Below are 26120 nucleotides of genomic sequence, written 5' to 3' on the forward strand. Positions count from 1 at the left end.
CCTACCACTCACCTCCCAAACCATCACCTCGAAACTTTAACGCCCCACCATCACTAACCTCTCCCCCTACCACTAACCTCCCAGCCATCACCTCGAAACTTTAACGCCCCACCATCACCTACCTCTCCCCCTACCACTAACCTCCCAACCATCACCTCGAAACTTTAACGCCTCACCATCACCTACCTCTCCCCCTACCACTAACCTCCCAAACCATCACCTCGAAACTTTAACGCCCCACCATCACCTACCTCTCCCCCTACCACTCACCTCCCAAACCATCACCTCGAAGCTTTAACTCCCCACCATCACTAACACCTCTCCCCTACCACTCACCTCCCAAACCATCACCTCGAAACTTTAACGCCCCACCATCACTAACCTCCCCCCCTACCACTCACCTCCCAACCATCACCTCGAAACTTTAACGCCCCACCATCACCTACCTCTCCCCCTACCACTCACCTCCCAAACCATCACCTCGAAGCTTTAACGCCCCACTATCACCTACCTCTCCCCCTACCACTAACCTCCCAAACCATCACTTCGAAACTTTAACGCCCCACCATCACCTACCTCTCCCCTACCACTCAGCTCCCAAACCATCACCTCGAAACTTTAACTCCCCACCATCACTAACACCTCTCCCCCTACCACTCACCTCCCAAACCATCACCTCGAAACTTTAACGCCCCACCATCACTAACCTCTCCCCCTACCACTCACCTCCCAAACCATCACCCCAAAGCTTTAACACACTCTACCACCACTAACCTCCCCCCTACCACTAACCTCCCAACCATCACCCCAAAGCTACAACACCCCCTACCATCAAGGACCCCTCCCCTTCCACTACTGCAACAAAGAGAGGGAGCCAGTGATGTGTGGCAAGAGGCTACTGGAAAGGTCTTCATGGAATTACTCTCAACTGAGGGAGGGGAAAGGGGGAGGGGAAAGGGGGAGAGAGGAAGCTGAGGGAGGGGGAAGGGGATTGGGGGAGGGAGGAGGAGGGAGGGAGGGGGAAAACAAGCTAAGAGGAGACGAGAAAGTGGGAGGAAAAGGATTCCTAAGGAACCAAGAGGGGAAACTCGAAAAGGTTATGGAAGGGTTTGCGTACAAGAGAGAAGTGTGACGGGACAAGGATAGGACAAGGGAACGAGAGCGGTCCATGGGGAGGATAGAGGTCGAGGCCGCTAGGCCGAACCACAAAGATAGGACAGGATAAAGGACGAGAGTGGACTAAAGAGAGAGGACAGGGCTCGGAGGCTAGAGTGAACCACAGGGAGGAGATAGGGGCTAAGTGGCATAGTGGATTACAGGGATAGGAGCAGCAGGCTAGAGTGAACTACTGGGAGAGAATAGGGCGAACCACAGGGAGAGGACTGGACAAGGAAGATAAGAGTGAAACCACAGGGATAGATTATGTGCGAAGAGGCTAGAGTGAATCACAGGGAGAGGATAGGGACAAGGAGGATAGAGTGAACCACAGGGAGAATATTGAAAAAAAAAAAAATGAAGGCAGAGAGAGTGTGTGTGGTGGACGGGGGAAAAGGCAGTGCAATAAAAGTGTGGAGGAAGTCATTCACAGAAGGGAGGCCGAGAATGAAGGGCAGAATGAAAAAAAGAAGTCACGAAGAAAGAAGTTGATGAAAGAAGTACAGAAATAAGAGGAAAAATATAAAGGAGGCGGACGAGAGAGAGAGAGAGAGAGAGAGAGAGAGAGAGAGAGAGAGAGGGGCGCCTTCATGGACGTTCAATAACCCAAACATGCTGTCCTGGTGCTTGGCTACGACTGTGTCCAGGGGCGTCATCCACGCCGCGCGCGCGAGCGCGCGCTTGTGTGTGTGTGTGTGTGTGTGTGTGTGTGTGTGTGTGTGTGTGTGTGTGTGTGTCATTTCCACGGTGTCACATGAGTACCCCGTGGGACACTGTCAGGCCACACGTGTAACAAAGCTGTGTCGACGGTGTGTTACAGGCTGGGTCAAGGAGTATGTTACACGTTGCGGGTGTCACGCGCCTTCTACTGGTGATAGGGCGTGTCGTACGTGCATCAAAGCCTGGTGTCAAACACGAGCCGGGAGAAGTTAGCGTGTGACGGGTGTCGTGTGTCACATGTTTTATGTCACAGTGCCAAAATACAGAGTCAGGAGTGCCAAGTGTTATGGTGTCAAAGGTGTGCCAACGTAGGGTGTCGTGTGTCATGTTCATGGTGTCATATATGACGGGTGGAAACGCTCGGTGTGCAACATGCGTGTCAACACGTGCCGGATGCCACAAGTGTCAAGTGGAAGGTGCTACTATGAGTCACGTGGAGTGTCAATGGTGTGTCAAAACACAGGGTGTCACACGGCCCATAGCAGCGGCATCAAGTGTCATGTGTCAAAAATGAAAAGGCTTTTAGAGTTGTCAAATTCAATAACGTGACATGGGCAATGGACCACATGGCATGCTTCACGCTTACGATAAGCTTAGTACGTCCACTTACGATAAGCTTAGGACGTCCACTTACGATAAGCTTAGTACGTCCACTTACGATAAGCTTAGCACGTCCATTGATGATAAGCTTAGCACGTCCACTTACGATAAGCTTAGCACGTCCACTTACGATAAGCTTAGCACGTCCATTGATGATAAGCTTAGCACGTCCACTTACGATAAGCTTAGCACGTCCACTTACGATAAGCTTAGCACGTCCACTTATGATAAGCTTAGCAAGTCCACTTACGATAAGCTTAGCACGTCCATTGATGATAAGCTTAGCACGTCCACTTACGATAAGCTTAGCACGTCCATTGATGATAAGCTTAGCACGTCCACTTACGATAAGCTTAGCACGTCCACTTACGATAAGCTTAGCACGTCCATTGATGATAAGCTTAGCACGTCCACTTACGATAAGATTAGCACGTCCACTTACGATAAGCTTAGTACGTCCACTTACGATAAGCTTAGCACGTCCACTTCAACAAGTCATATATAACCTGTTATCAGTGTATCAAACACACTGTGTGTGTGTGTGTGTGTGTGTGTGTGTGTGTGTGTGTGTGTGTGTGTGTGTGTGTGTGTGTGTGTGTGTGTGTGTGCCAGTGTCAAAAGCGTGTGAACTGTGTCGTGTCGTGTCAGTGCCGGGCTTGTGACGGTGTCATATGCTGGTTGTAACCAGTGAAGCTTCAGGCCTGAGTCAGGTGTACGGTGTGTCCCATATACAGTGCAAAGCGCCTGGGTGTGTCAGGTATACCTCGAGTCACATGTAGGTCAACCACAAGGTGTATACATTCAAGACATACATGAATATATCAAAAGTGACATGTGAAATATATGTCGCAGGTGTGTGTGTGTGTGTGTGTGTGTGTGTGTGCAGGTGTATCACGTGTCACGTATATTGTGCATGTGCCAAGATCAGAGCGTCATATGAAATTCAAGAGCCACGCAAAAAAAAACAACGAAGTATAAAACTTAATGTTAAATGTTGCGCGTGCGGGGCAGAGTATCATGCGTGTGAGGTTTAAGGTGTGTGGGTTGCGTTTCTACCAGAGGTTGTGGGTGCGGTGTGAAGAGTGTGCGAGGTTTAAGGTGTGTGGGTTGCGTTTCCACTAGAGGTTGTGGGGGCAGAGTGGCATGCGTGTGAGGTTTAAGGTGTGTGGGTTGCGTTTCTACCAGAGGTTGTGGGTGCGGTGTGAAGAGTGTGTGAGGTTTAAGGTGTGTGGGTTGCGTTCCCACCAGAGGTTATGGATTCTGGTTAACTTTAAGGACAGACAACAGGACTTTAAATGGAAGGGTTATACGAAAAAGGCCTGTATTAAAGAGGCTAGTGTGTGTGTGTGTGTGTGTGTGTGTGTGTAATTACCCATTCCACTTGTATGGGGAGGTAGTCTTAACACGTGTGTGTGTGTGTGTGTGTGTGTGTAAGGTACACACAGACCTGCGCATGGATCGTATACACGACACGAAAGGGGTGCGTCACACACGCCATAACGTAAGCCTGGCCAGGATTACCGGGGAAAAAAAAAAAAGTTAATATAAAACTTCAGAAACTTTTCATTTACGGGCGGATGGGACCCTGAAGCACGTACACATGAGGGAAGCGTTCAGGTGATGACGATGACTGTGGTGACTGTGAGAGAGAGAGAGAGAGAGAGAGAGAGAGAGAGAGAGAGAGAGAGAGAGAGAGAGAGAGAGAGAGAGAGAGAGAGAAGGGGACTACAGTATGTTTTTTTTTTAATTTATAGAAGTCCCGTAAAGTCCGCGAGTTCTTGGCAGGGTAGTGAAAAGCCTAGAAAAGTAAAAAAGTAAATGTGTCGACCAGCTATGATTAAAGAAACTGTGTCATAGTCACAAGAAGATATGGGAGAAAAAAAATGAAGAATCAATCAAGACAGTTTCTGCGGACTGTGTCCACAACAGCCAGGGGGATACTTATGTTTAGTAACACGTTAACAGTTGTGCAAAGTATATATTGGAATCTATCACGCCGAAACCGAAGGCAGGAGTAAGGAAGACAGTTCACTGTTGACACTTGTATGATGGATAAATTACTTCACCTGGAAGAGCAAGGTGCAAGCATGGTGTCCAGCTTGAAGCTTGAGTGAGTCAAGACTACATAATAAGCTTCTGTGTTGCCCGCCGACGCAGCTGCATGAATGAGAGGTCGATCTTCTACACATTGGAATAGCCAGGAAATTGTACAAATTCTCTGTGTCAAGCGTCCCAAAAGATTGTTAGCCAGGCTTGACCGACGTCATGCCACACTACATCTAACCCCTCAATCCCCAAGGGCGTTCTCCTCCCCTCTGTGACGTCTGGAGAACATCAGACAGTAGAGGGAGGGAAGAAGATGAGAACTGAATAGCCAAGACAATTGGGGGAAAAAAGAAAAGACGGGAAAGTCTGTCTTGGTCTTCCAGTACCCTATGCTGGCAGCCCTTATCATTATTAGTATCATTATCATTAATATTATTATTATTATCATTAAAGTTTATTGGACAGAAACTGATACAGTGTTAGATCATTTTACATGGTACAACATTATATCAACTCAGGCTCAACAAGGCACATGAGCATAAACCAGAGACTATCACAACCACCCAGTATGGGCGATCACTGTTAATGTGGTCACAACAGTAACACACAATGTACAAAACAGAGATACATCAGCACTTGAGAAACAGAATATACAAAACCAGGACTTTACATGATACTGAGGGACCTATCATCTCCCTCGACCAACCGATGGCAGCCCGCCACCTTCCCCCTTTGCTAACGTCATACGAGATGAAGAGGGGGTTGAATGGTCACGTTTTCCAGACGTCAGTGAGGGAGGGAGGGAGGGAGAGTAGGTGGGATATTGGTCGAGGCGCTGGCCACAATCTGGTCGATGACGTCAGCCAGGAAGGCCAAGGAGGAGGAGACGACAGCGACGGCGGAAAAGACCCAAATAATCAACCAATATTGTTGGTTTCTCTCTCCTTCTCCTCCCCTTCCACTCCTCCCGTTCCAGATGATCCTGAGATAAGGAAGAGGACCAAACGCGCGGCCGCCACACTTCCATGATGACCGACATCCCCATCACCACACGCCACCGCGTTACAGGTAAAGTCTTGCGACGCAACCATACACCACATCATCAGTGACGTCTACGACCCTCCCCCATCACCCTTCCCCCATAACGTCACGTCATGTTACGTGAGGTGTGCAGTATGGACGCAGGGGGGGGGCAAACACTTGGCTGATCTTACGTAAGACCGTACGTCTGAGTTATCAGGTGTGTCAATATTTAAGCTTCTCGTCCCTCCCCCAGCCGCCAGCCGAAATGCTGAAGGGGAATTCATGGGGATGTTTATGACACCAGGGAGGCGCAGGGAGAGAGAGAGAGAGAGAGAGAGAGAGAGAGAGAGAGAGAGAGAGAGAGAGAGAGAGAGAGCGATGATATGGTGGGAAGGTAAGGGGGCAGTGAAGGCAGACGTTATGATATTCAACTGCTTTCACCGTCGTGAGCACGACGGTACGGCCCCTTGAGCACGACGGTACGGCTCTTGAGCACGACGGTACGACCCTTGAGCACGATGGTGCGACCCTTGAGCACGATGGTACGACCCTTGAGCACGATGGTACGACCCTTAGCTATGATCCTGTATATGGTCTTGGACCTGACCCTAAAAGAATATGCATCATGCCAAAGCGTCGTACCGTCGTGTTTAAGGGGATCGTAGCAAGGGGCCGTACCGTCGTGCTCAAGGGGGGCCGTACCGTCGTGCTTAAGGGGGGCCGTACCGTCGTGCTTAAGGGGGGGCCGTACCGTCGTGCTTAAGGGGGGCCGTACCGTCGTGCTTAAGGGGGGCCGTACCGTCGTGCTTAAGGGGGGCCGTACCGTCGTGCTTAAGGGAGGCCGTACCGTCGTGCTTAAGGGGGCCCATACAGACTTACTCATGGGTTAAAGCTCAACGAGTGCGCGGGGCGTTACTTAAAAGGGGCGGTCATTTACGGTGGACTTTCCTGGCGCTCCGTCCTCGTGAGGTCACGAGGAGGAGGAGGAGGAGGAGGAGGTGTCGTCAGTCCTCTGAACCAGCAAGGCTTAAAGTGCAGCCATGAGAAGCGGATTCATTCAACACGACAAACAGCGTCACATATGACGTCAGGGAAGGATTGACTCACACCGAAAGAATGTCGACCCGAAGTACACACACACACACACACACACACACACACGCACACACACACACACGCACACACACACACACACACACACATGGATGATTTCCCAACCAGGGCGGACTGATTAGTGCTGGTCTCTCAACCAAACCCTCTGCCGAGCCTAAGCACATTCGTCACAGGCCGACTCTTCTCCCTCCTCTCCCCCCACAACCCAAAGCGTTGCCAACAACGTCAAATCCAAACGTTCGACGAAGCTCGGGGACGTTCTTGCTAGGGGCGTTCATGCTGGGGGCGTTCTTTACCCCCACCTTTCCCAAGGACGATGTCACATGAGAGTAGCATGAATCCCAGACGCCACCTTGCGAAAAGGCCCGACTATCTTAACAGGTGAGAGGGACGTGTGACTGACCCCGACCACCACCTCCCTCTGTAACTCCTCCGAAATCCTGCTTGATGGAATTACCTACGAGAGGCTGCAGCTTGAGGGTGGGAGGGCACGCTGTGGGCCACAGCCGAGCGCTAATAACAAGGCGAAATTCAATTAAGTTTTAACTTCAGCTGTCCCGCTCTGTAGGAGGGCATCGGACTGACCCACACCCTCCTTCACGCATGACACGAAGAGCTTTACCTGACGAATACCTCCTGCTGGGTATGACCCTTTCTTCAGGAGGGGCTAAACACCCCACCACAAGCTGCACGACTATACCCCCCTTACACACAGACGACCCTACCGATAAAACCCCTCCTCCTCATATTGAGGACCTGGTTTAGACTCCTTGAGAAAATCAACCACACTGAATATAGAAAAAAAAGGAAGAGATCATTCCCTCCGCTACCTACGAAACACACCAAAACCCTTCCATCCCTCTTTCTTTTTAAGATTTCGAATGATTGCAAATTAACCTGAGAAAATTACCTCTCCAAACTCATTAAAGAGTGTCCTCCAACTTCCTAATTATCTCATCATAGGACCCACATGAGTGCTAGAACCGAAAATTGTCGTGGGGAAAAAAAAAAAAAAATGCAGTCCAGATATTTATATTTTCAATTTCCACCGCCGGCGACGCCTTCGTCAAGCTGAACACAGCGAGGACGGGGAGCCACCGGTTTACCTCCTCACTGTTGCTCGTGTTTACCTCACTCTGGCCAGGACGTGAGGCCTTGTAACACTGTAAAGGACATCACCAACGACGCCGAGTACCGAAAGCGTCTCGCATTTCAGAGGGTCAAGATCACATTCCCATCACTGACTCAGAACTATTACTCTCTCTCTCTCTCTCTCTCTCTATATATATATATATATATATATATAATGAGTTCACGTATTTTCTTCCTTAGAAGCAATGTACCAACACCTCACACGGTGTTTACATTACAAACACGTTTGCCCTGGACCACCTTGCAAACAATTTCTACAGTAGTTTGCTATTTCGTTCATAGTTAAAGAGTAGTTTGCTATTTCATTCATACTTAAAAGACAATTTTACAACTTCCTCCGTACAGATAACTTTTATTTCCGAGGCTAAAGTGTACATATAATCTACAAGAACCATTCCACAGGCAAAGAACCCCCCAAAAAATATATAAATATATTACAATGAACCACAATTCCACCGTGCCATTTCAACAGCAGCCAATTATGGTCCTAATGTGGCTCTCAGTGGTGATCTTTCCCCCCACCGCTGACAGTTCTCGTGGAAACCTTTTTGAAGTGGTGACCTGAAAACAACGAAGGACATTCAAGGAACGTTCACCATGTTTGAACCATCATCTCGCTCTCGTTAAGCATACCCGTCGTTACGTAAAGTAATTCGCCAGGATGTAGTATAGACTCCTTTGTGGTGGTAACTGGACGCGCAGAGATGATGATTAAGACATATTTCAGGCTCTAACTTGATATGGTGTATATATGGTATATGGCGTACATGTTACACCGAAAGCTATGTTTCAGACACGTTCATCCAAACATTAACTCGAGGGTCTGAGCCCCCCAACCCCCAATAACACACACACACACACACACACACGCACACATACACACACATACACACACACACGCACACATACAGACATTAAGGTTTAGCTGATTACCACGAAGGACAAATCACTTGGAAAAAACCCTTCAAACTCATGACAGGGCATGACGCACACTGGGCTGGCTGCAGAATATGACAATATGCACATCAGCCAATTTCCCGAGAACGTGTCACTCACACAGAGTGGCAGCAAAATCCTGGCCAATGTACGAAGGGGAAGAAAATAGACCATGAAATTTGCGTTGACATTGGCCGACTCTTCTCAAAAGGTTTCTCATATATATATATATATATATATATATATATATATATATATATATATATATATATATATATATATATATATATATATTTCTTTTTTCTTTCATACTATTCGCCATTTCCCAACTCAGCGAGGTAGCGTTAAGAACAGAGGACTGGGCCTCTGAGGGAATATCCTCACCTGGCCCCTTTCTCTGTTCCTTCCTTTGGGAAAAAAAAGAAATGAGATGGGAAGATATATATATATATATACATATATATATATATATATATATATATATATATATATATATATAATATATATATATATATATATATATATATATATATATATACAGATATATATCATTAAAGTCCAAAGTGATTCTGTTCCATAACGCACGATTTATCAGGGGCGATATATTTCAACCCTGAAGACGGGGGGAGATTAGAGAGACGATTTACAGACCACCTCTTTTTCTTTTCCCAGGAATCTAAAAAAGATTAACAGTTCCAGTCATTCATCAAGCACTGGGGAGAGACGAACCTCCACCTACACGGCAGTCAGAGACAAGAAGTAAATCTGCTGGTAATTTGTTCGTAATATCAGACACGTAACTCTATCAAACTTTGACGGATGTGACAACTTCATCAACGAGCATCATAATTACGACACGTCACCGTCACCGGACTGTGATAGAGACGTATGTGTAACACATGAACACACCCGAGCGCAGGAGTGTTGATAAAGACATATGTAACACATGAACACACCCGAGCGCAGGAGTGTTGATAAAGACATGTGTAACACATGAACACACCCGAGCGCAGGAGTGTTGACCAAGACGTATGTGTAACACATGAACACACCCGAGCGCAGGAGTGTTGATAAAGACATATGTAACACATGAACACACCCGAGCGCAGGAGTGTTGACCAAGACGTATGTAACACATGAACATACCCGAACACAGGAGTGTTCATCATGAGATCTTTTACATTGCTGTATGACGACACACACCGCGATGCCTCATTATCAACAAGACGGGCTGATCACCTCAAACCCTCCTCCAGCCTGATATTCCAAAACTGGCAATAGTAACATCACATGACCGTAATTGCCCTAGTCTATTCATCAATTCTCTGACTGTACCCTTCTTAACATCAAGACGACCAAGAAGAATGACGGAACGAACATAAACCCGGGTGGGGGAAAAACATCATGCAAAGACACTACAGTCATATTCGCCACACGCTACCTCACCATCGTTCATGCAAAATATAAAGAAGAAAAAAAGAAAAAAACATCGACGCCACACGTCAAAACACAATCAAACGGGCACCACCATCGCAAAGGCTCCGAAAACAGCGAACACAGGCGGGGGAAAACACGATCAACATTCAAAAAGGTTCGAATCTGCTCGAGAGCGTTCGAACCTGTTCCGTTTCTCTCATTCTTACCTTATCATGGGTACGACATACTAGTGTTGTCCTTATCGTGTATACACGACTCGGAGTACCGATCTCCACTCTGATACAGAACTCAGCATCAGCACGCTAGGTTATGCGTACTGATAACACCGATAACAAGACGGGTTGGGTTTAAAATCAATGTGAATGCTACAGCTGAGGCATTGCGAAATACCAACGAAGCTTCGCTCACGAACGACACAAAACAATGCTACTTTAAAACCAATTCATACTGTATATACACACAGCTCCGTCGACTGCTCCCTCTCCCCAGACGAGAGAGACGGCCCTATCTGTATTATGGGGCCAGTTGTCCTTCTCTGAAATATACTGCTGTTCAGTCGCTCTACGATCTTGCCCACAAGACGGTAACTCCAGCTTGACCCATGGCTTTACACACACACACCTCCAACTTGACCCATGGCGCGGGTGGGCTGCAAAGCCACTTCACGACGACTTTGTACACACACACACACACACACACACCAGAAAACAAGCACAGGTATTCCAACACGTACATAAAATCGATACGTCCATCAGCACGCGTGTTCGTTCACACTACCGCACAAATACATACATAAGAACACGCACACACGCAAAGACGCCCCAAATCCAAACAGTGCTTCATCTTCTCCAGTTGTGATGTTCAACTCATTTTCACAAATGACGCGTACGACATGAAACACACACACTACCAGGGGACGCCAACTGTCGGCCCGTGTAACGCAAAGGCGACCGGGGCAAACCGCGGAATGTGCACAATGTGCATGTATATCATTCACTGGGACTATGCAGGCGGGGCAGGTCTGGTAGACCATTTAGGAGACAATGTATACTTCATGACACACACACACACACACACACACACACACACACACACACACACACACACACACACACCTCGAAGACCGCTGCAGATTCAACTAACCTGGAAAGGTTCAAATTGTCGATATAGGAACAGGCGTTGCTCACAGCCAATACTGTCAGATCCACCACACGACGTGGCAAGCGGGAGAGACGTACATCCCCCACCCCCTGACTAACGAAATGCACTTCCATGTTAACGAGGGAAACGAGGCCACAGGCAGACAGCGACGAAAAATTATTCAAGATCCAAACACGGGGAACAGAGGGAGACACGAGAGGAGGAGAACATCCAGTGGGGTCGGAATGACCACCGGAAACCTTTACAGAACGATAAAAAGGATCTGGAAACTTTTCCCTCCGTGCAGGAGAGGCACTCGACTCCCTCACACAAGGGGAGAATTATACAAAAAAAAAAAAAAAAAACAAAGAAAACGTTCCTGGAAGTAAAACACAAAAAAGTATCAGGAGACTGAAAACTATGAAGGCCTTTATATCGGCCAACACGGTGGGGGCTAAATTCCTTTTATTAACCGGATCACTCGAGGCTTGAGACAAAGGCAATAATACCCGTAGCCTCCACCAACAACACTCACGTGATACACCAACTGGTCAATGACGATCTAGCATCAAACTTACACCATCTACGGCAGGTCCGACAGAACGGGAGTGGGGACACAACACATGGAGGTGTCGGGGTATCCAATACGATGTTCTAAGGATTTGAGATCTTTAAAACTCATCAATTTATGCTGTAGAGATGTTACTAATAGACACACGAGAGTAGGTGGAAACTATTCATTCATCTATAATCCCTCACGATGCGATGTAAGACTATAAGAGAATTAACAGAACAGATTAGGAAGTGCAGAAACCTGTCTCCACAGACTTGAAAGTTCGAAGTGTAATCTTTTGAGGAGATTCCAGCCTACAGGGCGTAACATGGAAATGGCTGGGGTAACAAGACAGTAGCCTACAAACAGCTGTGGTAAAGGAAGCTATTTTCAACTAAAAAAAAAAAATAAATAAAAGTTCTGTCTCGGGAAAAAAGAGGATTCAGCTTTATAGAAGACTGTGATATTCTGATCACAATAATGAAGATCTTCACAATATTGAAGATCTTGTAGGCGACATTACCCTCCAAATACACTTTATCCTGATCACATCCTCGTCACAATACACCATACACCTGACCACATCCTAGTAGAATAGATTTGCATATCATGTGACAAGCTTGTAAAAGAGAGACTTTTGGATGTAAATGTGCTGAGAGAGGTGGGGCACATGGGAGAATGTCTGATCCCCGTTTTGTGGTGTGTCAAGTACACGTAAGGGTACGTAAACCATCAGGAAATAAGACACGATGCCACGCGGGTAATTTCACCCCACTTCAATTTCCGCAGTGGGCGTGTATAATTGGCAAGACATAAATGAGGAGCTGCCTGCGGTCCAATGGGGATATCACCTCCAACACACCTCACACCCACCCCTCCGCACAACCCCTCTCCTTTAGTGGCGAAACATCAGAGGAATATGTGAAATATTTGGCTGCAGAAGCTCTCCAAAGCATGCAACTAAAAACATACCTGTGAAAGGAGCAAAAAATAAAAGAACAAAAAAGGTCTGAGACTAGAATGTGGAAAACGCTTGCTTTTATGGCAGGCATGGACGAGTTATACGAGCTCCTGAAGGAGGGAGGAAGAAAGAAAAAAAAAAAGAAGTTACAACTCACTTAACAAACGAAGACAAAAACCTGTCGTGAGACTTGAAGAGGACAATGAACAATAAGCCTCAGATATCATACGAGACTCTGGAAGGATGAGTGAGAGAGAGAGAGAGAGAGAGAGAGAGAGAGAGAGAGAGAGAGAGAGAGAGAGAGAGAGAGAGAGAGAGAGAGAGAGAGAGAGAGAGAGGGATATCTCGAACATATCCATCTCCTCGTAGGCTAAATGTCAACCAATTGCTGCCGGTATGCACCATCGGCCCACTTCGAACAGGAGGAGGAGGAGGAGGAGGCACGTGCCATACATGGATGAGGGCAGCGAGACGAGCGAGACACCAGGAGAATCGGTTCGAACCAAGTGTTCACGACACGGTTACGAATCAATCACCTTGAAGATAAACGACCCAAAACGACTTATTCCTACACTGCAAGTCGTTCCTCCTGACCCTCCCCAATGCTTCACATAGCTGATTTCGACACGACCACCGCAAAGGGGACTCCGTGTGAGGGGGTCACTGACATCATGGCCCAAGGATTCTGCTCCAGGACCCAGAACTCTTGGAATTCTGGCTTTCGAAAGGAATGCAAAAATCCCATTAGCACACACACACACACACACACACACACACACACACACACACACAGCCTCTGGAAGGAGAGAGAGAGAGCCTGCACTTGTCATCCACAATTCGGAAACCGAATCGCATACGTCAAGTTCTTCGTAAAGGAGGAGGGAAAGTCGTCCTCCCAGACATCATTACCGATCACCGGCAACGACGTCGTAAACCATCGAGACGAAGACGCAAGTCAACTAACTTCATTCAGTCCAAATACAAGATCATCTACGTCGACAGACAAGATTATTTACGTAGACAGAGACTACACATGGTTTTAAGGGCAAAGGGGGATCACGCCTGCCTCTCTCTCTCTCTCTCTCTCTCTCTCTCTCTCTCTCTCTCTCTCTCTCTCTCTCTCTCTCAGTTGCTTGACCGTACCGGTCATATCACAGAGGCACTGCAGAGCCAACGAGTAACACGGCTGATGCGACACACACACACACACACACACACCCTCGTCTGAAAAGCCTTTTTGAGCAAAATGCCGCGCCGCCGTCGGCGTCGCAGACAGACCAAAAAAAAAACTAGTAACGTGGGAACATGTTTTTGCAAATCAGGCATTTTCCCAGAAAAACTCTGCTTAAAGAAAAGGAAAAAAAATAACCTGCACGCACAGCACCTCTACTATAATTTATTCTATTATCTTTAGACGCAAAACACAGACCACAGTTCCATTAGGGCAGATCATGCCATATCTAAGTAATGAGAATCCACAATTCGTGGCACTGAGGAACCACAAACATACATAGAACACGTCTTCCTCTTGGTCGCTGATATATATATATATATATATATATATATATATATATATATATATATATATATATATATATATATACTTTTTAATGGTGAATAGTTATAACCTTCTCCGTTGGGGGAAATCTAAAGTTTTAGTCACTAAAGATTATCGGAAAGTGAACACCACCATACCATGGAGCAGCATAGACTTGAAAGACCTTGAAGTCTTAATGTCCCAGTGGCCTTACCTGACCTGACCTCACCTTCAGTGAACACATCAAAACCCAAGAAAGTTACCTCATCCAAAACCAGATGAGGCTTGACTGGAGCTGCAAGACCTTACAAAGACAACACAGATAAACCCCAATGATGATTTAAAGGTGATGTTACTCACCCAAAAACAGAAAAAAAAAAAAAAACGGTCTCGAGGTAACATCACCTTTAAAAAAAGGGAGGAACGAGTTTGCACAGCTTGAAATCGTGCAAAGGATCTTCACAGTCCACACACTAACACTACTGAAGAGATAAAAATAAAAAAAAACCCACAAAGGGATGATCGACAACAATGAGGCTGTGTGTACTCAACTCTCTAGAACGCGGACTGTAAACACGAAACATAATCCACGCTTGGAAAAGATCTTCTTGAGAAGCCAAGTCTCCCTATATATCATAAAGGTACGACAGGCACGGCATAACTCTGTTGAAATCATTACCAGCGATGTCGAATGAGGCTTTAAGTACGAGAGATTGAACGTACGACCCCCGGGTCTATTATAACGAGTTATCACCGGCAGCCATTGGAAGCAATACGCGCCGTTCTGTGGAGACCATTAAATACTCTTCGAAGAGTACCAGACCAACTAGGATGTGAGGGTTACCGTCAGCCTACATACGTAGGTCGCGGCCTCCAACAGCCTGACGGAACAGGGAGGCAACGCGAGAGCTTGGTCTACGAGCAGGTCGAGGAGGTAGGGCACCTACAAGGTTGCTGGAGAAGTGCAATCTGTACCATTGCCATTCCAAGGCACATGCAGGCAAGGGATCAGGCATGTCGGGTGCGGGAAAACACTCCTCCTCCTCCTCCGACTCCCACTCTCCCTCACCCAACGCTTGACACTTGCCCGTAATCGTGACAAATACGTTATGCGTCACACAAGGCGTTCCTATATTCAAGACGAGTGCGACAGCCTCTCCTGGTCGTCCATATGCACAGACGTCCCTGATCTTTGGCTTTAAGGGCATTCCTAACAACCTCTCTCTCGCTCTCCAACAACCACTTAACGTAAAACGTGCGTTAGCTAACGTCTCTTGTCGCAAAGGCGTCCACCACTATTAAATGACATGCACGTCTTCATCATGCGAGAGCATCGACATGGTACCAAACTTGTCATTTTGTGACCCGAATGAAAAAAAAAAAAACGTATCAAATGACATTAGCCTCGTTAAGCACCAGCGTCACCAACCCGCGTTAATCGTCACGACATCCCTTTTTCCACAAGTGGCAAAGATGCCGACGAATGGCACACACCAATGACATCAAATCATTCGTTTTTTCTTTCCTTTTCAATCGTCATGCGATGACAGTGCACGGTCGGCTAGCGTGGCGAGATGACCTCACCGCAGCGGACGTGTGACATGACAAGAGTGTCATGTAACAGCAGTTTCACCCCGTGTAACGTGACGCCGCTGGTGTTGGCGACCCTATTCGTAACGGGGCTGGTTCCTAACCCCCTCTAACCCCGGCCTCCTTCCCCACACATACAGGAGTTTAGTAAAATGACACCAGTGTTGTTTACGACTGCCGTGTCGCTGGCTCTATGGGCAGAGCGACACAGAAAAGGCGTTACAAACACGCGATTCAGAGCCATCCCCGAGGGCGAGGGGTACGACCAAAGCTTTGAGCACGACCGGGGCGCAACCCTTCAGCACAAGGGTACGACCCTTGAGCACGACCGGGGGGGGGGCGATCCTTAAGCACGAGGGTACGACCCTTGAGCACGACCGGGGGGGCGACCCTCCAGTACGACCCTTGAGCACGACCGGGGGGGCGACCCTCCAGTACGACCCTTGAGCACGACCGGGGGGGCGGGACCGATCCTTAAGCACGAGGGTACGACCCTTGAGCACGACCGGGGGGCGACCCTCCAGTACGACCCTTGAGCACGACCGGCACGACCCTCCGGTACGACGAAGTCTCTCCCCTCCAACATGAACGTTGAAATGTTCGATTGCAACGAGTGATACCCTCAAGTGACATCACTGCAACAAGTCAAACATGTGATATCACTGCAAAAAGTGACATCACTGCAATAAGTGACATCACAAAAAATGTACACTACAGAACTAAGTGACCTTCACTACAGCAGTGCAATAAGTGGTACACTTATAAGCCAAGAGAGAGAGAGAGAGAGAGAGAGAGAGAGAGAGAGAGAGAGAGACATCGGGGCACAAATCAAGAGATCGCGTTATGACAAGATGAACGACACCGACCAACCAAACTAACACAACAAAACACACACAGGGAAACACAAGGACAAGCTTCTCAAATCTGATGAACGCTGGGTCGAGGGTTGGCACAGCGAGCTATGGGAACTTCACCGCTCGCATCCCAAGGGGGGGATCTTGAGACCTGTTGTATGTTCGCCCCCCCTTCTGCACACGCGGGAGTCTGGGCACAAAGGAGAGGAGACGAAAAGGGAAGAGACGCCCCACTACCATCATCACAATGCCATTCCTCAGGTGTTTTTTTCCTCTCTCTCTCTCTCTCTCTCTCTCTCTCTCTCTCTCTCTCTCTCTCTCTCTCTCTCTCTCTCTTTCTCCAGGGAAGGACTTCATACGTATGGATCACAAAGGTATGGGACAACCTCAAAGACGTGGACGGTGTTGGAATGCTGATGGAGAGGGCGAGGCCAGACCCTCTCTCTCTTGAACCCTCTGTTGTTCCCTACATGTCTGCAGCAGTGAGGTGTTGTTTTCGACCAGCCCCTCACATCATGTCTGCTGAAGCTACCTGCCGCCCCTATCATGTCTGCTGGGGGTGTTCTTGACCCCCATCATGTCTGCTGCATGTGCTGCTACTGCTGCCCCCATCATGTCTGCTGCTACTGCTGCCCCCATCATGTCTGCTGCAGGTGCTGCTACTGTTGTTGCCCCATCATGTCATCAGCAGATGTTGTTGCTATATTGGATGGTCGTGTCATCCCAAATACTCACAAGGCCACTGGGCCAATATCAGCCACACCTACACACGATGTCCATTTGTACCATGGTGTATGTTAACTCCTATCCTTTCCCCTGTGAGGGTGTGGAGAAAACGTACACTCATATGTACGTTAGGTGACACATGGGTTGATGGTGCAATAGTGAGTAGTGTCTTATATCAGTTAAAATGTTCCCCATGACTTTAATCAGCTAAAACTTGTTTGATTATAATCCTGTGCCAGATGCACTGAGACGTGACAGAGCCCTGGAAGCTACCGATATAAACACTGGTATTACCAGTCACTTGTGTGTTGTGGTTCAAGGTATATGAAAAAAAAAAGATCCAAGACGAAATGTGTTATGGCAGGGTTTATGGAAAACGGGGGGTGCTGGTAAATAGCTACGCATAATGTATTTTGAGCTTCGAGACAACTTTGGACTTTTGGATTTATGTTTACGACACCCGTTTCCAACACCTGGGCCCCACGTAACACTCCTCAGACGAAGGTGGCACAGACACGCTACCATCTCACCTCTTCCCGCTACCTGACGCGGGACCACGCGGAGTGGGGGAGCTGAGCAGTGACCACACCTCCCGTCTTTGTTCTGTACTTCTAACCTCGAAACACCACCCCTCTCTCTCTCTCTCTCTCTCTCTCTCTCTCTCTCTCTCTCTCTCTCTCTCTCTCTCTCTTTCAAGTCGGGGGAGTTCGTTCCCCCCCTCTCTCGCAAAAAGGCGCCCCACGACTGAATAAAGTCGCGACACATGACTCTCTTTGAAGACGAAGGATAGAAAAAAAAGGTAAAAATAATCTTCCCACAGAAAAACAATTTTAAAACATGAAACGACGAGGAGACGAAACAGCTGAAAGACGACGAGGAGGAGTCTGCCCTAAAGAGGACGACCCTACCTAAAAATGGCGAAAAATATTCCTTAGGGAGAACCTCCCTTAAGATGACGAACCTACCTAATGACGCCAGAAGGCTGACCTAAAGAAGACGAACTTGCCTAAAGAGACGAACTTACCTAGAGAGGGCGACCAACCTAAAGAAGATGAGCTTACCTAAAGAGGACGAACTTACCTAAAGACAACGACGCAACCCAAAGAGGAAGACGAACTTACCCTAAAATCCTGTAAGCTTACCTAAAGGCGACGAATCTCCCTAAAGGCGACGAACTTACTTAAAGGATGAATCACTTCGAAAGAGGACAGACTTACTTAAAAACCGACAGGAAATGAACTTACTTAGGAAAGTTAATTTGATCTACGCGAAAACTTCTAATTTCTTATCTAGTCCTCTACATTGTGGTTCTCGGTCTTCCTACCATGGCTACTGGTTCTCTCTTCGTCTCCTCTCATTCATCAACCGTTCTCCACATAAAACCTTCGTCTAGTTCTATAAACCTTGGATCCAACTCTCGTTTCTCTTCTTCGTATCTTCTATAATCGTGATTCTGTCCTCTTCGTCCAAGCACAACGGAGTTCTCCTCCCTAAGTCTTGCGTTTATACATTTCTCAACTCTAGGTTCTCAGTCCAACCCTTCCATCCACGGAGAGCATAGCATAGGTATCTATATATGTATATATATTACCTCCCCCAAACCCCACCCACATAAGTTATATCTGCCCAAAGTATCGGAATACCTCTGCACGCCTATCTTTTTTTTTTTCTTTTTTTACAGCCCGCTTCATGATGCCTTCCATAACAAGAAAGATTTTATTACGTATAACATGATGTTCATTCCTGCACATGTTGATATATCGGCCGTCCCTCGGGGAAGGGTATTCATATACCTATTTTTTTTTTCTTTCACATCAACGAAGTTCTGTTACTTTGCTGTCCTCAATGTTCCTTGATGTTCTTTCTTCTGTATGTCTGTTTTAACATGCCTTTTCTTGTTTAAGTTTCTTGCTTGCTTTCTTTTGGTATTTTCCATCTTCGATCCAATCATTTTATGTTTCTTACTTGCTTCTTTCTTCATTTCCATCTTTGGTCCAAATTGCTTCGCGATTCTTCATTATCTATCAACTTCCTCCTGCGTCACCTCGCGTTTCTGAAAAGTCTTTTGTCGTTCATCCCATCTTCAGGTTCTCTTCCCTCACCGGCGGCTGCCTCGCTTGCCGATATCCTGCCTTCTTTGCTCCTTATGATCGTCCGCCTTCATATCACACACACATACACACACACACACACACAAACACAGGAAGCCAAGCGTGGATGTCTCCTGCCGTGTTTGGCCGACCCTGAGCATGCCAAAACGTGCACTTTACTGCACCCATCTGTGGGATTTATATAGACAGTGACCTTATACCATCTGTTGCACTATCAGCAAAGCAACTGTAAATATTCTGAATTAAGAAAAATATATTTTTCCGTATCTTTTCTTTTTGGAGATTACTGTTATCTTCTTATCAAGTCATTTCAAATGTTTTCTTTCAATCAAAATTTTCACATATATACAACAGCTTTATTTCTGATATTCTCTGTTGACACTTTGTTTTTGTGGGTCACAGCATCAGATCATTTTGGCTACTTCGCTGCATTTTCCCTAGTTTGTTTAGATACATTATAACTGCCAATACATCAAGGAAATTATATATATATATATATATATATATATATATATATATATATATATATATATATACATATATATATATATATATATATATATATATATATATATATATATATACACACAAGGAATAGAGTGAATTGGAGCGATGTGGTATACCGGGGTTGACGTGCTGCCAGTGGATTGAAGCAGGGCATGTGAAGCGTCTGGGGTAAACCATGGAAAGCTGTGTAGGTATGTATATTTGCGTGTGTGGACGTATGTATATACATGTGTATGGGGGGGGGGGCATTTCTTTCGTCTGTTTCCTTGCGCTACCTCGCAAACGCGGGAGACAGCGACAAAGTATAATAAATAAATAAAAATAATATATACACACACGAAACCTTTTTCTAGTTCACATCAAACTGTTCTCATTTAAACTTTACGATCATCTTTGTCAAGTTACCAATGTTTGCTTTCTTGTTTACGTACAGCGTCTCCTCACCTTCTGGTGACCATTGTAATAACGATAAGCTAGCAGATTCGGACCCTCCGAGCCCTTGTGTTCTTACTCATGCAGGGTCAAAGCGCCGTTGACCAGCTGGTCATCGACCTCTGAGTTCGGACTAACACTAAGCAGACACGTCGGAGAACGGCGGAACTGCATTGTTTAGTGGTGTAACCACACTCACCCCCACTATTTTTTCACTGCATACCATCCATACTGCCCCTGGAAAGCCTTCCCACTCAACCATAACATATTGCTCCGAAAACATATCACCTAAGCAGACAGCAATTTCTGTCCTGACAAGTGAATGAATGAATTTCTGGCATATGTGTATTGAGGCAAGTCCTCTTAAGTGCGACTGCCAATTCCTCTATTTTATCTACGGACAGAAGACGGGACATGGCTCAACTATTTACAGTATATAACAGAATATAATACCTTCCCTAAAACGTACGACCCCCACCCCACCCTCTCAAGCAGCCAGCCATTTCTATCTTGCACAAGACATGCATGGATTACTTTCAACTGAGCATGGAGGAGCGTCTGTTATCGCGCTTCTGCCATTATTCTCGGCCTGTCTGCAAACAGGACAGGACAGGACAGCCTTCTTAAGCATCATACATAACTTTGTACTTACATTAACATCTGTTCCGAACACTTTTTTTTTTTTTTTTTTGGCTATTCTCTTAATGTATCCGGGTGCTCAAAGACACACACACACACACACAACCTACGCCTTCCCCCCAACCCCAATCCCAACATCTCCTTCCCCCCCCCCCCCTTTTTTTTTTTACGTTAGCCTTACTATTTTGCCTTCGGAGAGAGAGAGAGAGAGAGAGAGAGAGAGAGAGAGAGAGAGAGAGAGAGAGAGAGAGAGAAAAAAAAAATTCCGTACATAAACTTCAAAAGGCGAGGAGTTACCCCTTTATGAAAAATACTGGGGAAGAAAAAAAAGAAGAGTAATGCCTTTCTTTCGTATACCTTTTGAGTTGGCTAATGAATGCTAATGACATTAACGGGAGGAGGATTCTTTCGTTAGCATACCCCACAGTGCAGCCTGGAATTACAAAAACGAAAATAAAGATACTGTATTTACCGACAAATGACACACACACATACTGACAGCTCACTCAGGAAATTGATGGGACGTATAAAGATAATACATTTTTTTTTTCATACATATTCGCCATTTCCCGCGTTAGCGAGGTAGCGTTAAGAACAGAGGACTGAACTTTAAGAGGATATATCCTCACTTGGCCCCCTTCTCTGTTCCTTTTTTTTGGGGGGGGTGAATCAAACATAAATACAAATTAAAAATCAAAATCAAATCAAAAACAAATAAAAAAATTGAAAATAAAAAAATATAGAGATCACAAATTAAAATCAAATCAAATCAAAAATCAATCAAAACTTAAAAAAATCAATCAATGAATAACGGTTCATTGGACCTGTTTAGCCACTCGGCCGATAATACACAAAAGAGACATTGCAGATATAGTAAGAGAATTGGATGATAAAGGACAGTCGCTTGTCAACCAATCACAGAGGTGCTTGAGATCAAAGCCAGTTGGATATATTTCTACACTCTGGATAAGCACATGGGTTGGGGTAAGTCTCGCTAGCTGAGGGTGACAGAGCTACAGGGATGTTTACAGGGTAAATCATGTGTGGTTTATCATCATACATCATCATGTTGAAATGTGAGTGAGTGATGCCAAGAGTTACAGTAATAAAATAAAGTCACCATATACTCAAAAAACAGAACAGAAAACAATACTATTTCCCTAAACTCTAATTAGCATTTCGTATAATGAAAATTACCATATCTATGCTCGTACTGTAGATTTCATGTACTTACGTATTCATCCGTAAAGTATCTAAACATGCCTATTTACACATCAACTGTAATGAATCATCATTTCTCTCCAGTCCCTAACACTCTATATGTACCCTTCAAATCATGTCTACCACAGTATGGTGTTGCTGGGGAAGGAATACCTTGAGCGTGTTCATGACCCACAACGTTGTTTTGTGCCAGTGTTCGTATAAGTATGGGTTATGGTTGGTGCGTGTGTACCTTACCTGCCACTGCCTGCGTGTCATGTCGTACCTGTACCGTAGAGATTACCTTACCTGTGTTGGTCGTGTGTACCGTGTTGCAGGTTGTAGTTGTATCGTCAGGGCCACAACAAGATCGTGTACCTTAATTGTGTCGTCGTATGTACCGTCTGTACCTTACCTTGTGTCGTCGTGTGTACCGTCTGTACCTCACCTGTGTCGTCGTGTGTACGTCGCGTGTACCGTCTGTACCTTACCTTGTGTCGTCGTGTGTACCGTCTGTCCCTCACCTGTGTCGTCGCGTGCACCGTCTGTTACCTTACCTGTGTCGTCGAGGTCCGTCGCGAAACTTGCGACACTTCCGGCATATCCTGGAGGAGGCCCTGCGCGGCCGCTGCGGGGACGGGGTGGGCGTGCCCTCCTGGAAGGTGCACGTCTTGCGTGAGGGGACGCCCTCGTGGGGTTGGTGGGCGGCGGTGAGCCAAGCCCACCACACAGACACCATCACCGACAGCATGGCTCTCCCTCAGCGCCTCCCGCCGCCGCCGCCCCGCCGCCGCCTCCCACGAGCACCCTCCACCACGACACTGCACATAGGCCCTCCTCCTCCTCCTCCTCCCTCCTCCTCACTACCCCACACTGAGGACTCCACCGACACTGAGGGCTCCACCACCAACACCTGAGGGCTCCTCGCTACGCCACCGCGGGCTACACTGTGGGCTGAGGGGCGGCGGAAGCAACGGCATTACGAGGCGGCCGTGTGGGGCCAGACGCCCCTGTAAGCCTGGCCGAGCGCTACTTCTCCGGCTGCCATCAGAATACTACGAACCTTACCACTTTCCTTTTTTTCCTCACTGACTTTTCTCTCTCTTTCTCTCTCTCTCTTCTTCAGTCTTTCCCACCAGCTTCTTCTTTTCACTATGTGTGCGGGGGAGAGAGAAACACACCAAGAGAGAGACACACGCACACGCGCCGTCAGCAGGGCATTAAAGACACATAAAACACACACTTTTCAGAACCACTCACTGAAGTTCGCGACGCCGCTCAGGCAGCGCTGTACTACCTCCAACTGTGGGAGGGGAAAGATAAATCACCAATTAACCTGGGATGACCATAGGGTAGTTTAACACGATGATCACACTGGGCACTACGGCACGACACGACACATACACACACACACACGGATAAGACGACGGCGCGCACGACCCTTGAGTTATAATGGCCTGGCCTTTTCCAAAGGGCCATGATATATAAAAAGAAAAAGGCCAGCCCATCACACACACACACATACACGGGTCTTTATGGTCGTAATCACGACTGTTACGGCCTGAACGTTACAACGGCTTCCGGTCGTGTAACGCCACGTCACCACGAGAGACAGCGGTGGCACCTTGATAACAAAACCCGCCCCCCCCCCCCTCCTCATCCACTGGTTTTCTGTCGTATGCAAATCATTACATTTCCCAACACCACAGAACCGACGTACCCCCGCCTCTCTTCATCTATTCAAACTACAGTGAATGGCATTATTACCCCTATTGAAACAATGTGTGATTATACTATACCCGTGAATCCTCCATTGGAATAGAGAGATTGACGCGGACGAACAGAATATATATGTATACTGTATGTATGTATGTATAAGCTCGGCACCCGACGTCTCCCGTAATCCATCAGCGCAAGTGAAGAGAAGCGGCGACAGGGTAGGCTTTGCGTGGCCCAAAGGCGGGGCTATGCTCGCTCAAGGGCACGCGGGGAGGGAGGAGAAGGATGGAGGAGGAGGGAGGGAGGGACCCAGGAAGTTTAAACAGGTCAACTTCGACGGAATTCCCGGTGAATCTAATAACGAATCAGGCCATCGGTCTCACCACCACGACCTCCTCATACCACTTTACCCACCACCACCCTCCCACTAACTTAACACCAGTAGTTATCACCAGCCATTTGAACCACCCCCACCACAACACCGGGAAAGGGGGGGAGGGGTAACCTGAGCAGGTGGTTCGTAAGCCTGGGCCTCCCCGCCTCGCCCGTCAACACGTCACAGCAACACGTATCGTGTTCACAGGAATTTTACTTCGAGGATTTGCTTATACAAAAGCTTCAAAACGAGGATCCCAGCATGGTAGGGAAGAAATGCCAGCAATGAGCACTCTGTTACCATGTTGGAAAAGAACCTTCAAAGTCTGGAATATATATATATATACATTATATATATATATATATATATATATATATATATATATATATATATATATATATATATATATATATATATTCCTACGAGTTCACGGGGAAAATGAAACACGGTAAGTTCCCAAGTGCACTTTCGTGTAATAATCACATCATCAGGGGAGACACAAGATAGAAGTATAACAGTCAGTTGATATACAACGAAGACACGAAGCTAGGACGCCATTTGGTAACACACACACACACACACACACACACACACACACACACACACACACACACATACATATTATATATGGACTAAAGGCTAATATGGGAACAACTAATTAGTGTAGTTACCAACATGCTGTCAATAAACTGCTTAGGTATATACTGACGGATTCTTGCGCGAAAAGGGCTTATGCTGCTGGCCCACATCGATATCATTACCGACTCTCAAGACGGAAGTCTCAGCCCTTAGGCCACCAAATCTACCCTCTTGCGAGCTTCATAGTATCTTCAATGGCAGAGACACCCATGTCAGCTTCGAGGTCGCGCTGTAATCCCCTTTTTAATTCCATGCGAACTCGTTCATCAGTGCCCTACACGACCCTTTCTCCATAAATCACTCACACTCTTCTCATAGAAACCAGTTGCAGTGGCCTACATATCCAATTCCTATGGACATAACCTTCGCATGTCGGGCGTAAGGGAAAATGACCCATTTAGATCCTTCTTAAAATACCAGTTCGCTGCTCAGCTATCGATGTATCCGACCTTGTACCACTAACGGTAATGTTCTTCGCGTTTATCCTCGTGGGGAAGACAGAGCTCCTTGCGAGACGCTGAAGAGACCAGGTAGCTGAAGCGTCGTGTTCTATGTCCATATCAAGGTTTACGGAAACATTGGCACGGGAAAAGTACAGGACTTGGTATAGTTAGACAACGCGATTCTCTATTCCATCATGCTAAGGCTCGGGTATGGCTGTACGCGCCAAAATCGAGAGCAATTATGATCCTGGACATTGATAATGACGGGGTCTGCAAGGTTTTTAAGGCTCATGGACCGTAAAGTTTACCACACAAACACAGAACTAACTAGGAAGGTAAGGAATCCCGGCTGCGGTCTCCAGCAGCGAACCGTGGCAACAAATGGAAAGAAAACGGCGTCGCTTATTTCTTAAACCCAGCACCTGGTAGTGAGTTACATCACAAGACAAACTCGTGCGTTTAAAAACGTCCCAAAACGCTTTATATTTGGGTCAGTCTAATAATATGACAC

The 26120-nt window shown here is 46.7% G+C and overlaps 1 protein-coding gene across 4 annotated transcripts in view; it reads right to left on the reverse strand.

The window, feature by feature from the left end:
* dnc (phosphodiesterase dunce) overlaps nucleotides 1-26120 on the reverse strand; it is a 1419595-nt gene that overhangs the window by 863061 nt on the left and 530414 nt on the right. The window contains exon 2 of one of the 4 annotated variants that reach the window (XM_071662491.1): nucleotides 22990-23735. The exons of 2 other annotated variants lie outside the window; for them this stretch is intronic. In XM_071662491.1, the coding sequence (XP_071518592.1) occupies nucleotides 22990-23183 (194 nt within the window). In that variant the 5' untranslated portion in view covers nucleotides 23184-23735. Of the gene's footprint in view, nucleotides 1-22989; nucleotides 23749-26120 lie in introns of those variants that run through there. One more of the 4 variants, XM_071662492.1, reaches the window with a different exon arrangement.

The sequence above is a fragment of the Panulirus ornatus genome, chromosome 6 (genome assembly GCF_036320965.1).
Source record: "Panulirus ornatus isolate Po-2019 chromosome 6, ASM3632096v1, whole genome shotgun sequence".
Lineage (NCBI taxonomy): Eukaryota > Metazoa > Arthropoda > Malacostraca > Decapoda > Palinuridae > Panulirus > Panulirus ornatus.